Source organism: Emys orbicularis, chromosome 22, assembly GCF_028017835.1.
Source record: "Emys orbicularis isolate rEmyOrb1 chromosome 22, rEmyOrb1.hap1, whole genome shotgun sequence".
Lineage (NCBI taxonomy): Eukaryota > Metazoa > Chordata > Testudines > Emydidae > Emys > Emys orbicularis.
The window spans coordinates 13,163,281-13,184,313 of NC_088704.1; the positions used below are offsets into that span (position 1 = coordinate 13,163,281).

Below are 21,033 nucleotides of genomic sequence, written 5' to 3' on the forward strand. Positions count from 1 at the left end.
CATGTACAAACTTGAAACCATTGTGATTGCAGTGAAGTGGTGTAATATGAGCCATTAATGCAAAGTATTAGCTACACTTTTTTCATCCAGTTTTATTCAAATATCATTGCATAGATCTTATATGTAACCCAAAGGACAATGTGTCTTGATAACACCTAGAATTCCTAGTGGGTACTCACTTGATCAGTAGTCTGTAAAAATGCCAGTTGGAGCCAACAGAAATAAATACCAGTTTTTCTTCCCATTTGGCTGACACTGCAATGTTTTATTTTTCTACATAGTTTCAGCGGTTCTCTGGGTTTCATGTCTTGGTTTGAGATTTAATTTACTACATATTTCTAAGAGACTACATTTAGGTACTTACTGTTCATGTAAGGTCTGGAACTGCTTTGAATGCTGTAGAAGTACATACATGAGAAGATTTCTGATAGCTTACTTTTAACTTGGCAAACAAAAGCATAACAAGATCCAAGGGCTGGAAGTTGGAGCTAGACAAATTCAGGCTGGATGTGAGGTGCAACATTTTTTAAATGAGGGAAAATATTGGAACCACTTACTGAGGGCTGCAGTGGATTTTTCTATCACTTAGGGTACGTCTACACTTACCGGAGGGTCCGGCGGCAGGCAATCGATGTTCTGGGATCAATTTATCGCGTCTGCTTTAGACGCGATAAATCGATCCCGGATCGATCCCGGAAGTGCTCGCCGTCAACACCGGTACTCCAGCTCGGCGAGAGGAGTACGCGGCATCGACGGGGGAGCTTCCCTGCCGCGTCTGGACCCGCGGTAAGTTCGGACTAAGGTACTTCGAATTCAGCTACGTTAATAACGTAGCTGAATTTGCGTACCTTAGTCCAAAGTGGGGGGGTTAGTGGGGACCAGGCCTAAGATATCTTTCTGAAATTGCACTCTACCTCAATCAATGATGAACTTGAAATAAGAGTTACTAAGTGAAATTCTGTGCTCTGTGTCAGGCAGACTGGATCATCATAACCATCCCTTCTGGTTTAAAATGTTTGCAGCACTTCAGGTTCTTGGTTTGGCATAAATTGTACTTTGTTGCACTTTCTCCTATCCTGATAGGCGTCTCCTCGTTTTCTAGAGTTAATGTCAAATAGGAGATATCATTTCAGCACTAGGGTTAAAGTCTCATCAAAGAGCTCATTAGCTCTATCTTTGGTCTTCTTTAAGTACACCACCTCGCTGTATAGGCAAAAGTAACATTTGTGATGGAAACACTAGCCTCCGCTTCACAGTTCAGGATGGCCATACATGTCTGTTTTGAGGGCCATATGCATGATGAACTGTTTAATTCTTTCATTGTGCTTGAACATGATCACAAGTTTAACACCCGGAATGGATATAAACTAACCTGCATGTGAATACATCATGGTAAAATAAAGCACAATTGATGATAAAAAGAAAAGGTCTAAGGTCTATAAAGTTTTTTCCTCCCTCTTTATAAAGGTGGCGAACTCCACATGGCTCAGTTTTTCCGAGGCAATCTGGCTGGATTAATGATCCGGTCTGGTAAACTGGAGAACAAGAAGGTGATAGACTGCCTCTATACCTGCAAGGAAGGATTAGATTTGCAAATTGCTGATGGCATTGGCAAAGGCATGAAGGTAAATTTGCATATGGATGAAGTGAAATGCATGTGCTGTGATTTACTAAGGGTTTGTCTATACTAGAAATGCTACAGCAGCACAGCTACAGCTCTGCAGCACCACTGCTGTAGTATAGAAGGGTTCTTCTGGTGGTGTAGTAAATCCACCTCTCCCAAAGGTTTGGTCACCAGGTCAATGGAAGAATTCTTCTGTTGACCTAGCACTGTCTACACTGGGGCTTAGATTCACTTAACAACATTGCTCTGGGCTGTGAATTTTTCATACCTCTGAGTGATGTATCTAGGTCAACCTAACTTTCTAGTGTCGATTAGCCTTAAGAAAGCAAGTACTTGACCTGGTAAAGATTTGCCAATATAGCTATATTGTAGATGCAGCTTATAAAAGCAAGAGTGTTTTTCCCCAGTATATCTTATGCCAGTTCCTCAAATGAAATAAGCTATACCGGCTAAAGCGTTTTTGTGCCAGTACAGCTGCCTTTCACTAAGACTGTTAGTGGTATAGAGATGCAGTTTTAAAAAAAATCACACCCCTAGTGATATTACTAAACCAGCAAAAGTTTCTAGTGTAGGCTTGGCCTTCAGTGGCCTTTGAGAATGCAAACGGATGCATAAGCACTTTACATTTATGGAGCCTAACAAAACAACTTAACATAATAGGTCTCATTTATGAGTAGGTATTTTATTTCAATAGCAAGGCCTGTGAGAACAAGGCTAAGTTTTCCTGACTTGTTAGCTATATCTCTTTCAGATGACTAGAGTGTCAACATTGTGCCAAATTCCTGGAATTTTTCTTGGATAATGAAATACTGTAAATGTTTGACTTAAACTTTTAGGCTAATTGGGGAAGTTAAACTGAGTTGTAAAGCCAGTGAATAATGATTCATTCTGCTTTGAATACAAATGCTAATTATCTCCATGCTTAATAGCTTAAGCAGCGCTGAGCTTTTCGGTTTAATTATTCTAGCACATTGGTACTTGGATCTCTTTTTTCATTTTTCTTCTGCTCTTTGGAATGGTTTCAGATTAATGTGAATCCCAGCCAGTCAACGTTGACCTTGGAAGGGGATGATATTGACAGGTTTGACAAAGCCATGCAGCACATTTCCTACCTGAATTCCCGCCAGTTCCCAACACCTGGAATCCGGAGGCTCAAAATCACCAGCAATGTCAAGTATGTCCTAGTGCAGAAAAATGCATCTATACATAAGGATATTGGGGGCTTGGATAAATAAACTAAAACAAAATTCTTTAGTGCAGTGCCATTGACATGGTCACTAATGCAGACCTTTACTTTTGAAGGCTCTGATCATGAGCCTTGAGTACTGAGGTGAAAGGGAATCTTCCCAGTGATTTCAGTGGGCTTTGAATCAGCCCTTAGAACAGTTACCAATACCAAATTTGTTCTGTTACATAAAAATCCTGATCTGTTTCTTGGGACTGTTGATTAGATATTAGTGGGTATTGTAACATTTTTGGGGGATCTGATTCAGGGATCAATAAATGTTGTTCTAGATGTAAAGTAAAATATTTGATGCTGATTATGGCCAAAGTGTTCAAATTTAAGTGCCTACATCTGCATCTAGGCACCTGAACAAGTGGTCTGACTTTTTTTTTTTTTTTTTTTAAAGAGGTGTTAGGCACCTGCAATTCCTGCTTAAGTCAAATGAAGCTTCTGGAATAGTGTTTTGGCACAGAATCTTTTTGCTGTGAACAGCAGCCTTAAGTGCCTTGAGCTATTGCATATTTGTTAGCATTGCCGTCAGAACTTCTCCAGACTGGTTTCAGATGACTTTGAAGACACTGATCAGAGAGGGGTGACCAAAGTCAGGCTGGAAAATGGTAACTTTATTTAAAAAAAAAAGAAGAAGCTATTTTGGATGTATTCTGTCATTCTTCAGGACTTTCCATGGGGACAAGAATGCATAATATTTCCGAGTACGCCGGTAATCTATAGGCCATTGATTCAGCTAGTGGCTGTCTATAAGCATCTGTATGAGATGGTTTGTTAAAAGGAACTGCTATGCTGTTTGGACACTTAAACAGAGCTCTTGTCAGAGCTGGCATTGTTGCTTTACAGTAGTTCATGTGATGTTTCTCATTGGGTGTGCATTTTCCTGGCTTCCTACCCAAGTTTTGGGTTTGAACGTACTCAGTATCCTAAAATAAAACTTGGAATGCTCCAGTTTAAAAGATCTTCACAAACAAAGTTTCTCCTAGTTTTGCATCAGAAGCATATGGAACTGTGAATTATGAACCATTATGTAGTTAGGCATCTAAATCCATCTATATTTTCATGAAACAAAAAAGCATCATTTGGCCACTTGAATGACCAGAGTTCTCTGGGCCATGTTAGTAGGCATGTGACCCATCATTTCCAGTCCTATTTATATTTCTACTCTATTTATTTGAGGTTAGTTATTTCCTTCATGTCCGGTTTGATTTTATTTTTTCTAGTTGGGCAATCTTGGTTGTGATCATTGTAAGTGTGCACTGTGAGGACTTATCCAGTATTGCAGCCTTACCTATTGGCATAATCTGTGGATGTTAGTCATAGCCCAGAAAATGGGACAAAATGTTCTCCATGAGCAAAAATTCATTTTAACGTTGTTCCCTTTGAGGGGGTGGTAGTGGTGATCTACATTTCCAACACAGTTGTTGGATGAATTATAGGACCCTTGGGTCCGAGACAGAGCTTATTTATATAGGATTTAATTCATGATTGAAATGTTCACCGTATTTTAACTATTTAATTGCCACTGCGATGCATAACTGCCTCTCCTTTAAGCCTGTCTTGCACAGTTAAACAAACAGCCTGTGTATCTTTTGTAGGTGTTTCAATGAAGAAGCCTGCATTGCCATTCCCTTTGTGGATGGGTATATAATGGTCTTGCAGCCTGAGGAACCCAAGATCAGCTTGAGTGGCATCAATCATTTTGCCCGTTCTGCTTCAGAGTTTGAGAGTCCAGAGGGAGTTTCTCTCTTCCCTGAGCTTCGCATAATCAGCACCATCACTCGGGAGGTGGAACCAGAGGGAGATGGAGATGAGGATCCTACAGGTAACAAACTTGATTATTAACCCAGTTGTGGAATCTGTGCCCCTCCCCCAAGTTCTCTGCAGTGGGGGATGGCCCTGTGTGGATATCCCTACTGTAGCACAGAATGGAAGGGGTGGGTGTCAAATTTTTTATGATACTGTCTTTTTGATTTAGCAGGAAGAGAGTGGGTAAGGTAGGGCTGGGTGAGGTAGTGGGCATGCTGTTTTTCCCCTGGGCCTGCAGAACTTCAGTCAGAAGTGAGAATAGTCTTAGACTGTTTCTTCTCCAAGGGAGAGAATGCTTTTTGGGTGTGGTTTCTTAAATGGGAATTCAATCTCACACCTAGATCATTCTTCATGGCCAAATCATTGTATGTAGTCAGAAGGGAAGAATTATAGCTGCTTACGACACAGTACAGCTCCTTCCACTTTTGCCTTTGGCCTTTTTGCTTATTTCTTTGGCTTCCATGTCCTCCTTCAGTCCAAGAATCTTTGGTATCGGAGGAGATCATGCACAACTTGGATACATGTGAAGTCACAGTGCTAGGAGAGGAGCTAAATCAGGAGCAAGAAAGCCTGGAGGTTGACATGACACAGTTACAGCAGAAGGGCATTGAGATGAGCAGCTCCAACCTTGGCATGATCATCACAGGTAAGGGGTTGCCACCTTTGGCCTTGTGCTGGGAAGGGTTTGAGGCAAATGAGAACAGGAACTGTGTATTTGTGTGCTTAATAAGTGAAATATTTAACTGAATGAAAACTTTCTCCTTCCCCCCACCCCAAAACCCCCAAACAGTTTATAGTTCTGACAAGTAACTGGGTTTTTTTAATCCTCCTAGGTGTTGATACTATGGCCAGCTATGAGGAGGTTTTGCACTTGATACGCTACAGAAACTGGCACACTGTCTCTCTGTTTGACCGAAAGTTCAAGTTGGTCTGTTCTGAGCTTAATGGTCGCTATGTCAGCAATGAATTTAAAGTGGAGGTAGGTGAGCTAATCTCATCCCTTTGAAAGTTGTCAGAGCCTACATAGATGAAAGTTAATGCTTCAAGAAATTGATCAGTAACTGGTTTGGATCTCTGCCTTCTAAATATTATGTCATCAGAGCAGACTAGGGTGTGTTAGGCTGTTTTAATGGGTTGTCAATCCAAAAGTTGCCTTCACTGATTCCAACTCTGAGTGATGCACAGACCAGATCATATGGAGTTGGGACCTATGTGTATCCTAGTATGTGGAATGCAGTTAAGGGGAGTGAGTGGGGAAGAGGCTGGATGGGGAGGTGGAACACTAGAAAATGGACTATTGGGAACAGTGCTGCATTGGCCCTAAGGAAATGGACTTGAGAAGTCTTTTTTCCAACTCTAATTACTGTGATTCTGTAAATGATTCTGTTTTTTCTTGCAATGGGGCTTACTACTGTCTTGCTTGCATGACACAGAGATTACCAGGAAGACTAATCCTGAGTGACAGGAGGAACTACTTGAAATAAAAATTATTATTGCCCTGCATATTTACATGGGGAAGGAAGGGAATAATATAGCTAAAACCACACAGTATCTATAGAAGAATATGAATTAATGAGTCCTGCTGTTGATGTTAACTAACCCGCAGTGTAAATATACACCAAAATTCATCAGTAGGTCCTCTGAGTGATGATAAATCTTGATATTTGCTGCAACATGAAGTTATTGTTGCATTGAGAGCCATTGTTGCATATCTGTACATCTTTCCATTGTAAACTTGAATTTCATAGGCTGATTTTTAAAAGCGCAGCTTATGCGAGGATGGTGAAGTGAAGTCTGACTTGCCACTATTTGATAACCATCCCCCACTTCCCTTTCCCCATCGAGGAGCAGAAATTGCATGCGTGGCTAACGTGGCTGTGCTTCCTGAGGAAGTACTGTCAACTTTGATCCAGGATCTCCACACTTTAGCAAACTGGAAATGCTTCCTTGTCGTTTACTAAATTTCCCCTCTTCCTATTGTGCAGCTGGCCATGCACCACATCTGTCTGTCACTACTCCCCGTTACAGAGGAGGATACACTTAGCAGTGCATTGGTGGGGAGGAAAGGGAAGCTCACCGAAACATGAAATGTGCTAAACTTGTAGCTGAGCCTAACTTAATGAACCATCTCATCAGAACCTCTGTTAAACTTTTTGAAAAATGGTCTCTGGAGTTCCAAAGAACCTGAGTCTCTGTGTTTTGTCTGTGACCTCCTGTTTACCCATTGCTGTTAACTGAAGGTGATCCTACACAGTTGCATCAAAATAACAAAAGATGTGGATGGAAAAATGGCTTAGTTATTTCAGTAAAAGTCTGTGTGGTCACTTATTTCAGAATGAAAGTGGCGAACATCAATTTAGCTGCAGTTGATAACAAATTGACTTCATTCTTTTTATTCTGAAATAAGGATGTCCACATACAGACTTACACCATGCTAACCAAATCAGTTTTAGGAAACATAAGTTTGTATAGACCAGCCCTAGCATATCAGGAACTGCTGCTTGAAATGACTATTGAAATATAAAATTGGGCCCATGACAGATCAGTGGTGGCTGTTGTTTTGTTGTGAGGGGGATAGATACTGACACACAGGAACTGAATCCCATCTACTTGAACCAAGTGCATAAACAAGCTGCCTTTTTTCCCTAAATTATTTTTTCCTTTTTGTTTTCAGGTGAATGTTATCCATACAGCTAATCCAGTTGAACATGCAAATCATATAGCTATGCAACCACAGTTTGTTCATCCAGTGCATCATACATTTGTTGACCTCTCTGGTCACAACCTAGCTAATCCCCACCCCTTTTCAGGTAAGGACTGTCAGTCACTTAACTCCAGTTGATTTTTTTTTTTTATTTTAAACTGGGGGCTCAACTAGGTGGCTTCTTGCTGCAGAGGGTTGGAGTTTCTTGGGGTGCCTTTCCAGAAACAGCCAGCAAATTAAACTAGTAATCTACGCAGCTATTAACTTTAATGCTCTCTAAAATACGAAGTCCCATTCTGTTCTCCACTCGGGAGGAACAGCCTGCTAGAGATCTAGAAAATGCCAATCTAATGACAGATACAAAGTCCAGCCCTTCCTGACTTGGTAATTTTGGGATACAGAGCACTGCAGTGGGTGCTGTATAAGGACCTTGATTAAAGGGGTCTGAGGAACGTTGAATGGATTTCTCATGAACAGTATGACCTTTTATTCTGTTGAGGAAATCTGCCATTCCTCCACTATGTTTTAACTTGGTGTGAACTATTTAATGTTCCAGTGGTGCATGTGGGAGGAAAGCAATAGGCTTTGAAGAAAGGAGCCTTCGTAGTAAGTTTTTTTTAATTGGTGGCTGATCTTCTTTCAGATTGATGCAAATTCCTCATAGTCCTTGTTTGACTCATTTCAGTATCTATATAAAAGCACCAGTTTGAGCATAATAGGCCTGATTCTGTTCTGCCAATGCAGTTTGGTTCTAGCCCTGTAAGTACTGGTATGCCTCTGGCTCCTGAGCAGATGCTGCCAACCCTAGTGAAACTGCATTTATTTTGTGAACATTCATCAGACTAGATTGATAGCACTAAACTCTTCTCACTTCTTACCTGAGCAAGGTGTGAATCCAGCCCACTGGACTGTGCCACCGAAACTTACTAGTTTAGCAGTCTGACCAGAGGACGGAGCCAGGAACTTCTAAGTTTTTGTCCTTGCTTTCCTACTGGCTTATTCTGTGATTGTGGATACATTTGCCTCAGTTTACTCATCTGTAATATTGGGGTTAATATTCGGAAAAACCTGTAAGTACTGTGTATTAGTATGATTATTCTTAAACTCCCTCTTTCTTGTCACAGTTGTTCCAAGTACTGCTACTGTTGTCATTGTCGTGTGTGTCAGTTTCCTGGTTTTCATGATTATTCTGGGTGTGTTCCGAATCCGAGCTGCGCACCAGAGAACAGTGCGTGACCAGGATACTGGAAAGGAAAATGAGATGGATTGGGATGACTCGGCCTTGACCATTACTGTGAATCCTATGGAGGTAAGGCTTGCGTCCCACGGTATGTTTACATTGCAATTGAAGGAGTGATTGTATTACTGGTGGGCATACTCAGGCTAGCTTTAAGCTAGCAAGCACATGTAGCAGTGTAGATGTGGTGGCACAGGCTTCAGCACAGCCTAGTAATCTGAACAAAAAGCCTGCTGGGGACATTGGTATGTAACTCTGTTGCTAGTCTGTGCTGAAGCCTGTGCCACCACGTCCACACTACCACTGTTACCTGTGCTAGCTAGATTAAAACTAGCCTGGGTATGCCCACTAGTAATATAATCACACCTTCTCTTGCGGTGTAGACAGAACCCTTAGTCCTTTTCTACAAATATTGCTTTCCAATCTGTCAAACATGCATGGCTGTCAGAGCAGGATAGATCTGGAAAGGGGGTACTGGCACAACAAGTTTAATGAATGCCACAGGAAAATTTGAATCCATTCCTCAGAAAGAGAACATAAGAATGGCCATACTGGGTCAGACCGAAGGTCCATTTAGCCCAGTATCCTGTCCTCCAACAGTGGCCAATGCCAGGTGCCCCAGAGGAAATGAACAGAGCAGGTAATCATCAAGTGATCCATCCCCAGCTTCTGGCAAACAGAGGCTAGGGACGCCATTGATGGACCTATCCTCCATGAATTTATCTAGTTCTTTTTTGAACCCTGTTATAGTCTTGGCCTTCACACCATCCTCTGGCAAAGAGTTCCACAGGTTGAGTGGACGTTTCTTGTGATCTGTTGTGGGATGTGGCTTGATGGCTATAAACTGCTCAAAAAGTACCTGTGTGTTCTATGCCAGGCTGTAAATAAAGGTGTAACACTGGCTCCTTCAGTATATTCCTTACAATAAACCAACACCACATCAGCTTTTTCCATTAAGTTATTCTTGCTGTCCACCTGGTTTGATGCAGTTAGTTTTTGGATCAGGATCATTTCTACTTCAGTTAACTTCTGATACTTTAATATTAAAAAGGGGGGGGGGGGCGTGGGAGGAGCAGGGACACTTTAAATCACTAATGCTGCTGCTGAGTTCACACCAAAGGATCCTATTTCAATAGTACCCTCTTTAAAGCGATGGATGACCTTTGGGAATGTAGTTATACTAAAGAGTGACAAGACTGGCTGGTAACTTTCTGAAATCACAGAACTACTTCAGAGCCACTTTACTTTTGCTAATAGCCAGCTGAGTGTTGAGCATCCACAACTCCCAGTGAATGTAGCATATAAACGGATGGGAGCATGTCGGCAGCTAGAAAAATCAATTTGTGTCAGCTAATTTGTGTCTGACAGACCTATGAAGACCAGCACAGCAGTGAGGAGGAGGAAGAGGAAGAAGAAAGCGAAGATGGAGAGGAAGAAGATGATATCACTAGTGCAGAGTCTGAAAGCAGTGAGGAAGAGGAAGGGGAGCAGGAAGAGGACCAACAGAATGTTAACAGACAGCAACAGCTGGAATGGGATGACTCTACACTCAGCTATTGATTCCAGCTGTTCCCTTTGTTTTTTTGTTTCTGCTCTAGAAGACTTCACTGTAATCCTCTCCATTGTTCCCAAGGATCCATGGTGTAAAAAAGTCATTTTGGCCAGTAGAGCCAACCAACACCCATCCCAATATTTGTGTTATATTGGCTAGTTCCTAATGCTGTCTCTAGAACTGTAGTTAGTACCTCTCCTCCCTCACCCATCCCTCAGTGACTGGATTTTTTACACTATGTGAGGAACCACCTTGCACTTTTTTCTTCATGTCATCTCAGCTAAGTGACTCTACAGATGTGTAGCCATTGCACGTGAGTTTCTGGACACTTTTTTTTCCTGGTGAAACAACTTTGGCTTGATTCATCTTATTCTTTCTGAATGATGCAAAGGTCACTTGTTGACAAAGGGTAAAGTTGCTTATTTCAGCTTGGTGAATTTTTTTCCCCAAACTAGTGCATGTGTAAAGTGGCAGAATGAGGTTAATATGTAGAAGATTGACTTTTTTTGAATATTTTGTAAATATATTGAATTATGTCATTTGTGGTAGTGAAAACAGGGACTGGGGTTTAAAACACGCTAAGGTAAAAATCATGAAGCATGAAATAATACAAGTCGCATAACTATTGCAGCAGGAGCACAGGCACAGTTATCTAGTGTAGATGTATTAATAATGCAGTGTCATTGGCCGCGACTGCTGTGTTCACTCAAGCCCTGCTGTTATTCTCTTCCCCTCCTCCCCACTTTGTTTTTATGGAGAGAACAGACAAGCTTGCAACTGTAAAGGTTTTTCAGAATTTCTGCAGAGGTTCAACTGCACTGCCTAGTAGAGTTTAAGTCTTGATCCTTTGCTTATTTCAGTGTAAGGATTACTAAATTGAGAGAGAGAGAAACACTGCCTGGATCTAGCGCATGTAAGTGTACTATTGATATTCTGAGTGTTCTCACCAGAGCCTCTGTTAATTGGAGTGGGGCTGGGTGTAGTCCAAGGCTGATGCGTGCTGGTCACATGGCTGGCAGGGCAAGTCATTCAGTTGTTTGTAATAATGGTAACTGACGCTGAAAAGCCTGAGACCTGTGTACACCTGTGCCTTGGCTACCAGTCTAGAGAGGGATTTTATTTTTTGGATTGTGAACTTTTCTAATTTAGGGCATGGGTGGGCATCATTCCTATTCAACACAGTCCTGCTTAGTCCCTGTAGCTCCTTGTACAGTAATCTAGACTGTTGGTGTATTTAAACCTTTTGTTTACACTTAGTAAATCTGTTTTCCTGCTGATGAAATTATGGCATATATTATCCAACCAGAGAACCTTGTCAATTGAGTTAAGATTATTGTTCCAAGACACGGCAGGCTGATTTTCTGATCAAAGACCTCTAACTTGGAAGTGCAAAGGACTACTTCAAGGAATGGCTGAAAGGTACGAAAAGTAAGTTATGACCCCGTGGTGGTGAGTGCTAGATTTTTCGTAAGGCAGGTCTTGTTCTCTATTTAACACTTTTGGTCCTATTCAGAGCTTTGTCTTATGCATAGCTGCTTATTCAATTTGACATTTGGAGGTGGGTTAAAAGGTAACTTGATTTGCTTGCAATGTGAAATTAGAACACCATTCACTCATTATGGTAGCAGAGTTCCAGATTTTGATATTGCATGTAATCTGTTTACTGTTGGTATACACCAATTTAAAACAGGTTAGTGGCTCAACATCCATACCAGTAGTGGGAAATGTTGAATAGTTTCCAGTTGTTCCTTGAGCAGGTATAAAGGTGGGGGGGAGGGGCAGGGGGAGAAGGGCAGACAGCAGAGGGTGTGAACAGCTGAAGGAAAAGTAGTAGACCCAGCTATTTCTATATCTTTTCAGAGCAGACCTATTCTTACCTACTACACATCTTGCCTCCCAGTGTGTGAAACAGGACCTAGGTGTGGGTTTATCTGGGGTAAAGCTTGACTCTGGAGTGCCTTTTACAATAATGGACCTGAAAGCAGGGGAGAGAACCCACACAATCTTACTGTTTTTTAATGTAAAATTTTAGATTTCTAAAATGGGGATATGGGTTTGACTACTTTTATGTGGTAACATAACTGCTAGTTTTAAGTAAACTGGGGAACTTTTAACTTATGTCTGACAGTTGTCCTGTGTTAATGTCAATGTGTAGAAGACTTATTCTTCCATATACTGTAGCTGCTGTATTTTAGACTAAAACTGATCATGATTGAATGCTAATGCTGAAAGGCTGTAAACTTTCTGATGCAGTTTGTAGCCAGTGTGGATGTAACTTTTCAGATCTGTATATTGGTAATAAGTCAGTTTGAAAAGTCTAAGCTACAATAAATTTCTGGTTCTGAAATCTGTTTGCTATGCTTTCTGAATGGTACAAAGGTGATGAGTCAAGTGATAACTGACTATCCATGTTTTAAATGGTTTGCCTGTAGTGGCTACATTATCCCAGTTTGACTTTAATGCCTAAAGTGAGGGAATGATTTGGCCAGGACTAGTGTACAACTTAAACATTTTATTTTTAGACTTACCAAAAATGCACCTAAAATCACAGATTGAAGGTAACTGAAAAAAATCAAACATTATGTAAACATTCTCTTGTTGCAGAACCCTGACATGGCTTAAAAAAATAAATTTATTTTTTTTCAGAGGGCACATACACAATAAGAAATCATGAATACCTCTCTAAATAAATAAATATCAAAGTAAAAGGTTATTTTATCACTTTAAAAAGAATGTAACTTGTGTTTGGGACTTATTTACAAAAGGTGGTAATCTTCATTTGAAAGAGGCTGAAATTATTATGTTAGATACAATGTTTGCTTTAACTTTGGAGAGACTGGATCTTTGCTAACCAGATATAGCCTATGATTTTGCTATACAAGATGGTAACAATTTTGTAGTTATTCCACTACTGACCTGAGGGGGGGAAAACTAAATTATTTTTATTCATTACAGATAAGGAGAATTCTGCAAGACTGCCATGACCCCATTGTAGACTGGTTAGGCAATCAGCACTTTACTGCCTGCTTGTTGGGTGTGGTGTACATAGGGTGACCAGATGTCCCGATTTTATAGGGACAGTCCCGATTTTTGGGTCTTTTTCTTATATAGGCTCCTATTACCCCCCACCCCCTGTCCCGATTTTTCACATTTGCTGTCTGGTCACCCTAGGTGTACACCTGCTATCTATTGCACTCTTAAAAACAAAATAGATGCAACTAATGTGCTGCTTCATACCCTTACAAAACTAGAGCAGGGTCTGAGCTAATGTAAACAAAAATGCTTCAAAATATTGTATCACAGCATAAACTGAAGGTGCAACTTTCCAGGCTCTCTCCACTACCATCACCCTGTATATTGACAGTGAATCTTCTGCCTTCAGCGTGTGAGGTGGCACCTAAGGTGACCAGATGTCCCAATTTTTGGGTCTTTTTCTTATATAGGCTCCTATTACCCCCCCACTCCCTGTCCTGATTTTTCACATTTGCTGTCTGGTCACCCTAGTGGCACCACACTACTTCTCTCCTTCGTCAACAAGCCAGGCTAGTTAACATTGACAGGCTGAAGGTGGATCCATGGTGATGCTTCAACTACTGAGTACAGGAAGTCCTCACTTAAAGTCCGGTTTCAATGTTAAGTTGCTGATCATTTAGGGAACATGCTCATTTAAAGTTGTGAAATGCTCCCTTCTAACTCGTTTGGCAGCTGCCTATTTTGTCCACTGCTTGCAGGAAGAGCAGCCTGTTACAGCTAGCTGGTTGGAACCATGGTGGACCAACAGCCCCCTAATCAGCTCCCTGCTCCCTTAAATTCTCTGTGCAGCAGCTGTCCCTCCCCCCCACTGCCATGTGCTGCTCCTGCCCTCTGCCTTGGAGCTGCTCCCAGAGACTCCTGCTTGCTGTATGGGGGAAGAAGGGGGCTAATGTCAGGGTGTCTCCCCATCTTCCATAGAGCAGGGGGGACAAACAACGGAGGGAGGGAGCTTCTAGGCAGTAGCTGCTGTCTCAGCAAGCTGATTTAATTAACAAGGCAGTGTACTTAAGCCTAGGGTCAGGTACTTAAAGGGGAAATGTGCATTTTTTTCTCTCACACACAGGGTGTGTTTCTCTGTCTACAAGGCAGCAGGAAAGGAGGGAGGGTAGAGTGTTGTGAGAGTTAACCCTTGAGGGCTCAGTCAATTAGCAGTAAGGCATCCTCCACCTCAACCAAGCTTCACAATCATCACTGTGTACCAGTATTAAATTGTTTGGTGAAAAAAATTTCCCTGGAACCTATACATTAATCCTTATGGGGAAATTGGATTTGCTTAAAGTCGCATTTTTCAGGAACATAACTACAATGTTAAGTGAGGAGTTCCTGTAGTTATATATATATTAGAGCTTAGTAGCATTATCTTCCAACTGTCTCAAAACAGGTATACTATCGTGTGCTGCTTTATTAAAATACATCCCTGAAAGGGTAGGGGTAAGCTGGTGAAATCTTCAACTAGAAAAAGTATTGCCCAGCAGCACCTTCCACTTTATGTAGAGAGGGACTGAAGTTATTAGATGCACCAACATGCTATTTTCTCTCTCCCTTGTTCACTGCTAGTGCTAATCTAGTCTGGTTTTAAAAAGCTGATATGCTACTGGCCAAATTACAGCCTCTGAGCACAGCTCCACATCCCTAAAACTGAGAAGTGGGTGAGGAATGTACTGAAGTAGCACAACTGCCTCACCTCTACCCTTAAACGATGGACTGCATCCTTCAGAACTTACATTTGCAAGCTTCACCTACACCTACCTTTCAGTGTACACAGTAATCTTATTGCCTCATGCTGTCACCCTAGAGATCTAGAATGGGATTATGCAGCTGTTGGTTCTGTAGACTCTTCTCAAACACTTGAGGTGCAGGTGCTGATCAGCAACATTCAGGAGTCTTTATACAACTGGCTCCTGGCCACTGCTATTACATTCTCCTAGAGCACCTGGACCACATGCAGGCTAATTACTGTCTATTATCTTTGGATACATTGTGCGCCAACCAGTTCACTTTGGTTTTCCAGCTCTCTCGCAGGGCTTCATTAAATTTTAGTCTGAAGTGCTTCAATGCCTCCTCATCTGTTTTTCCTAAAGCTAGAGAATCCTGAAAGAAAGAGGCAGAAATGGGTGTGTGGCACCTCCCACTGATTGAAACAAAATGACGACTGCCTGCGCAATTGCACTGGAGCACTCTGATAGAGAAAACAGCTACTGGTCACACACAAACCCCACACCACCTTTGTTTTATGCAGGCTGCTCTCTCAGAAAGTAAACTACATCCTATTTTCATGCTGGAGCTGGGAAAACAATCCTTTAAACACTAGCTTACAACACAACCCCATTTCATCCAGCTCCGGGAGACCAGGTTTTTAGCACTTTAAAGGCACAGTGGGACCAGAAAGTGGGAGCTGGAAGAGTCAAACACATTCAGGGCTGTGCCTACCTCCCTGCAGCTGATTCCACAACTAAGCACACCTGGCTGCAACAGGTGGCAAGGAAAAGGAAGACAGGATGGCAGCAGGTAATATTGCCAACTCTTCAAAAAAAACCCATGTCTCTCAACTAATTACCTCTCCATTAAAAACCAATTGGTTGCTTTAGTTTGAACTTTTTCTAGCCCCCATTGTTTGAGAATCTCATTTATTTAAAACTCTATTAGAGTCCCAGCTCCTAGAATTATTTGATTGAGAAACTCTAAATAGTATGAGCAGGGAACAGCAGCATGAGGTGGAGAATCAATTAGCAGCTGGTGGTGGATATCTGACAGCTGGCTCCTGCATGCTGGAATATCTGCTTTTAAACTGCAGCAGAGGATGCTCCTTTCAAGTTTCAACTCCCATGCCTTAACCTCTTACTTTTAGTCCTACCCTCTCCCACCTCCTGCCTCACCTTGAGATACTGAATGTCTTTAGAGCAGCTGAGTTCTGGCAGGCCAGCAGCTTTCATCAGTGCAAACAAATGCAGGAAGAGAAGACCATGGCACCTCAGGATCATGTAGGCTTTTTCACAGTAATCCCTGAATCTGTGCAGGAAGAGAAGGGGCAAAGCGGAAGTGAGACAAGCAGCCCAACTAAAGCAAGACTACAGCCATGATAGCATGAAAACAGCCCAGTTAAAGCTTCACCTCCTCTGTGTTGAAATCAAGGTGTTCCAACAGCTGGGCAAATGTTTTTTGACTAGCCCATGCTTCCAATTGTTACTAAAAGAATATGCTTTAGCAAGAGCTGGAAAAGACTAAGGGCAGTAGCTCATATTATGTTTAGTCCAGTGGCTCATTGGCTCCTGCCTCAAATCCAATCCAGACCTGAGTCTCTCTCTCATACAAACTGTTTGTGTTTAGTCTCTGTCCACACCCCCTAGAGTGAGGCCAATTCTTATGACATGAGCACTTGATCCAAGAGCACCCGCAGAGGAAAGCCAGCTCTCTGCTGTGCCCTGTAACCAAATCTTCTAAATGCATTAGCTTAAAACCAACCACTCATACCAGTGGACAATTCCCAAGGGTTTGTCAGCTCAAGCAAGAGCTAAGTGGTAGCCTGGGTCATTTTGAACTCAAGTACATTCTCCCACCCTAAATTTAAACTGCTTGTGTGGCTGGAAGAGGAAGTGTTGTAGCAAAACAGATGCAAAAACCTGCAGCCATATCTCCACTGCTATGATGATCAATACCTCGCACACCACACCTTTCAAGGTCTATGGGCCCTACACATGCCTATCGCAACATGTGATGTACCTCATCCAGTGCACTAAATGCTCCAGCAACAATTATGTGGGTGAAACCAGACCATCACTACACTCTCAAATGAACTCACACTGAATAATGATAAAAGACAAAAACACCATGTTACCTGGGGGCAAACACTTTTCACAAAACTAGCAGGCCTCATCCTCAAAGGAAACCTGCACAACACCTTCAGAAGATGAGCCTGGGAGCTTAAATTTGCTAGAGACTAAAAAACATGGATGGAATAGAGACACTGGATTTAGAGTTTAGTACAACAATTTATACCTGTCCCCACTTTCTCCCTCGTGACTGTAAAGGTGGTAACAGACCACTTCACACTGAATGGTCCCTTGAAACCTGTGTTAACTAGTTACGCTAAACAATCTGATCCGCTTTGTATTTAGCTGTGACACTGAGCACATTTTCCAGACCTGAAGAAGAGCTCTGTGTAAGCTCAAAAGCTTGTCTCTCTCTCACCAAATAAGAGATATTACCTCACCCACCTTGTTGCACACTAACAGTTTTGGATACAGAGCATCTGCAGAAAACTATTTGCTGAAGTGATTGCTACAAACTGATACATCCACCCCAAAACATTTTGCGAAAGCCTGAGTAAGATCAGTGGCACTCACCTTTCAAACTTCTCACTGTTGTTAGTTTTCCCTTGCTGGATCACATGCACAAAGTCGTAGGTTAAGATAAAAGGAACCCGTTCTCTGTTAATACCAAATTTGGTCTTGAAGTTCCCCAAGAAGTGGCCAAAATCAATATGAAACAGCTGGAATTAAGAGAGAAAAGAATTATTAGTGGGATGTGTCTGCTTTCTGCTGATTAAACTCTCTTGCACTTCTCAGTGTGAGAATGTGCTTTATATCTCCAAGCAACAACAACAAAAAAAAAAACCTACTCAAAATGATCAGGCCCCTATGGCTGCCTGGCATCTGTATTCTACTCAGGATTCTATTCTAAAGCGATCAGACACAGTCTCATGGGAAACACTAGGCCACCGTTCCCATCTCAGTCCATGGATAGCAGGGGGAAGTACTTACTTTATAGGACACAAGTGTTACCAGTAATGCATCCATGCATAAGTTAAGTGCTGGCTGGGTCAGGAAGGATTCTTACCCCTGCAGCACTTGATACACATGGGGGATTTTTATGTCCTTCTAAAGCCTCGGGAATAGGTCATTGCCAGAGGCAGGATAGCGAACTAGATGAGCCAATAATTCATTCCAGAAGGGCAATTCTGATTCCTACATTATGGCTGGATGTCTGATGCCCTGTTGGAGACAGCTGCAAAACTACACACTCCGGTGAAGTGGGGTTTTTTTAGGATAGCGTTCTCTCTAGGTGAGTACAGGTTTTTCATGACCAGGTTGCAAAGCTGCTCTAAACCCTGAAATAAACAAATCAATGCTGCTGTTCAAAGGGTTCCAGCACCCTCTAGTGGCAAAAAGTAGATTGTCACAAGCCGTGCAGAATTTATATCCCTGAGCCTTGCAGATTCTTCATGTCATTTCTGTCAAGCAGAAAGAAACCCTCAGCAGCAGCTCTCCAGAGCTTTCTTGAGCCCCACAGATGCAGAGTGCGAAGTTAGCCCCCTTGCTGCTGCATTCACAGAGCAAAGGCATCTCTAGGTTTTTATAAGGTCGTTCATCTCAGCAATAGCTGTGCTTGTTTCCAGGACAGCACTTGTCCCACCACAGGGATCTAAAACAGCATGAGGAAGGTGAAGCAGGGATCCAGGGGGTGCTACATGAAGAAAGTGCAGACAGAGCCACTTATTTTCCACAACGCTGAATTTCAGAGCTCAGCAGCTGACAGCTTGCTCACTAACATCAGATAGCAATTCAAACAGGACTATAGCACCTAGCAATCTACTGTGCCTCTTTCTAGTTCATCTCCATAGGTCAGTACATGTCTGTTTCCTATGGCTTTGGCTCATTTCAAACTAGACTGAACAAGAGATGGGGCTTCCACCCCTTCCCACAAGACTGTCCCCACAGTCTAACATGTATCCTGTTGGCAAAAGGGGTTTCCCCTTCCTAGTTTTGCCTGCGGCCTCTGGAATAATGGAAGTGAAAGATACAATATGAGCTTCAAGATGAGACCTGAAACCCACTGGTCATTAAAAATCCCAGGGAAGTGAAATTTCAGCACAAATAACTACATTCTTTGGGACCTCAGCTTTCATTAAAGGCTCTAGTCTTTGTAATAGCGAAGTAAAGTTTCAAAATGGGAAGCCAGCGTAAATGATTTCTGCCTGAGTCTGCAGACAGCCTCAAACAATAGCTGCGAAGTGTGACTTGCACCCTAGTAATTACAAAGTGGGTGTTAACACTATTCTAATAAATACTGACATTTCCACTGTCCTGAACTATTTCACTGCTGATCAAAGCATGCAAGAAAGAAGGGCAAATATATTCTGAAGCTATATAATCGCCTGAGAGTTAAGTCTTGTTTTGGCCACACAAATGGGCAGAGCTAGTGAGAATTTTTCCATTCTCTACAATTGGGGTGGAAGGTCTGGGGCCTTTATCTGGGCCTCAGCAGCTCCCACACTATCTGGTCCGAAGATAGTGAAGAAACCAACTGGGATGTTTCTGTTCCTCTCGGAGTGGCCTGCACACCCTATGGCAAAAGAGACAAACAGCAGCAATGAGATCTTCAGTACCAGCGAACACTCCATACCTGGCCAGTTTCCCGGATCATGATGTTGTCGCTGTGCCGGTCCCCTATGCCCAGCACGTACGTTGCCACACAGTACCCAGCGCAGGAAAGAGTGAATTCCTCTATGGCTTGTTCTAGTGCTTCACTGCAGGGGACAGAAACAAAGACGAGTCTAAACCCAAACAGATGTTGTATTTTGAATACAAATACTTTACCCTAGGGCTCTCGCTCTCATACCCCCTTCCCCATGTAAACCTGCTGATCCTAGTGGGATATGTAGACAAACTACCAATCCTGTGTTTTCTGTGAGGTCCTTCACCGGAGACTCTTCTTGTCCCTCCTCCATCAGGGAAGAGTGGCTGGGACTCCTGCTCAGTCTTAACCAAATCAGTTGGCTTCACAGGACTGGAGGGGCTGTGGGGACTGAACAACCTCACTCATCCCTACTGGTGGTTCCTGCAGGTCTGGGACAGGCAGAGTGGATTTGGGGAGGAGGGAAGCAGTGTTACTGCCCGTCACTGTAAGTGATAGAGAACTCAAGCCTGCAGGGCCATCAATCTGGCCCTCTCATTTATATCCCGTAAGTAGTATCAGGATTCTACAAAACAGGGAAGATGCAGGCTCTTATCCCTTAGTGCAGCAAGAGCCTGATCCAACTGGTAATGAGCATCCATGACTCCCAATAAAGCTGTGGATGCTGAGCTCAGCACCTCTCAGCCCCCCAGTCTGGGGGTGAACCTGAAAAAAGCCTCTTGTATCCCAAGGGAGTGGTGAGCTTTGTCCTGCCCTGGAACATTTCCAAGACCCAGCTGGACACATGGAATGCTTGCTGGTGTATCGGGGAAGGACACAGGCACAAGAATGAAGCTATAGCCCAGGGATGCAGCATGCACTCCCCATTGTTCCTGGATGGCTTGGAAATCAGAAGGAACCGAAGAGGGGAGGGGACAATAGGGCAAAGCAACAGAACGCGTCTCCAGCTGGAAGGAAGCCTGAAGCTGCAGTGAGCACAGTCCCACCTACCCTGGGTTCTTGGATTTTAGCCAGTTCAGCAGCGCGTCCTTGTTGAAAGCTGCAGTGGCTGCCATGTTGCTCTTGTTCAGCTGGATGTTGGCAATGGTGTCCGAGTGCATGACGACTTCGATCAGCCCCGTCTTGTCGCCGGTGGAGAGGCAGCCGTAAGGGGTCATCCTGCAGAGATGAGAGAAACACCTTCCATGGAGACCTCGCACAGCGTTGGCTTGGCTTTTCTTTGTGATTCCCCATCCTCCACTTTACAAAGGGGATTTGCTGGGATAAATCCAGGGTGTGTGTGTGTGTGTGTGTTTCACCTAAACTTCACACACAGCAACCAGGGACCTCTGCAAATCCCAAGGGTACTCAGCCAGTAACAAGCATCAGCGTTCAAAGGTGCCAAGTGCTTCGACTTCCAGTGACTCCCAAGTGAACTGAGGGCAGG

The 21,033-nt window shown here is 42.8% G+C and overlaps 2 protein-coding genes across 2 annotated transcripts in view; one reads left to right on the top strand and one right to left on the bottom strand.

Moving 5' to 3' along the window:
* CLSTN1 (calsyntenin 1) overlaps positions 1–10,168 on the top strand; it is a 57,508-nt gene extending 47,340 nt beyond the window's left edge. Inside the window, exons 12-19 of the mRNA XM_065421474.1 lie at positions 1,468–1,625; positions 2,650–2,798; positions 4,457–4,683; positions 5,143–5,313; positions 5,501–5,646; positions 7,342–7,477; positions 8,496–8,680; positions 9,977–10,168. Of these exons, the coding sequence (XP_065277546.1) occupies positions 1,468–1,625; positions 2,650–2,798; positions 4,457–4,683; positions 5,143–5,313; positions 5,501–5,646; positions 7,342–7,477; positions 8,496–8,680; positions 9,977–10,168 (1,364 nt within the window). The remainder of the gene's footprint in view (positions 1–1,467; positions 1,626–2,649; positions 2,799–4,456; positions 4,684–5,142; positions 5,314–5,500; positions 5,647–7,341; positions 7,478–8,495; positions 8,681–9,976) is intronic.
* A 4,775-nt stretch (positions 10,169–14,943) lies between these two features.
* Positions 14,944–21,033, bottom strand: part of PIK3CD (phosphatidylinositol-4,5-bisphosphate 3-kinase catalytic subunit delta) — a 69,416-nt gene continuing 63,326 nt past the window's right edge. Inside the window, exons 19-23 of the mRNA XM_065421195.1 lie at positions 20,598–20,765; positions 19,596–19,719; positions 17,537–17,682; positions 16,070–16,202; positions 14,944–15,284 (exon numbers count right to left, since the gene is read on the bottom strand). Of these exons, the coding sequence (XP_065277267.1) occupies positions 15,147–15,284; positions 16,070–16,202; positions 17,537–17,682; positions 19,596–19,719; positions 20,598–20,765 (709 nt within the window). The 3' untranslated portion in view covers positions 14,944–15,146. The remainder of the gene's footprint in view (positions 15,285–16,069; positions 16,203–17,536; positions 17,683–19,595; positions 19,720–20,597; positions 20,766–21,033) is intronic.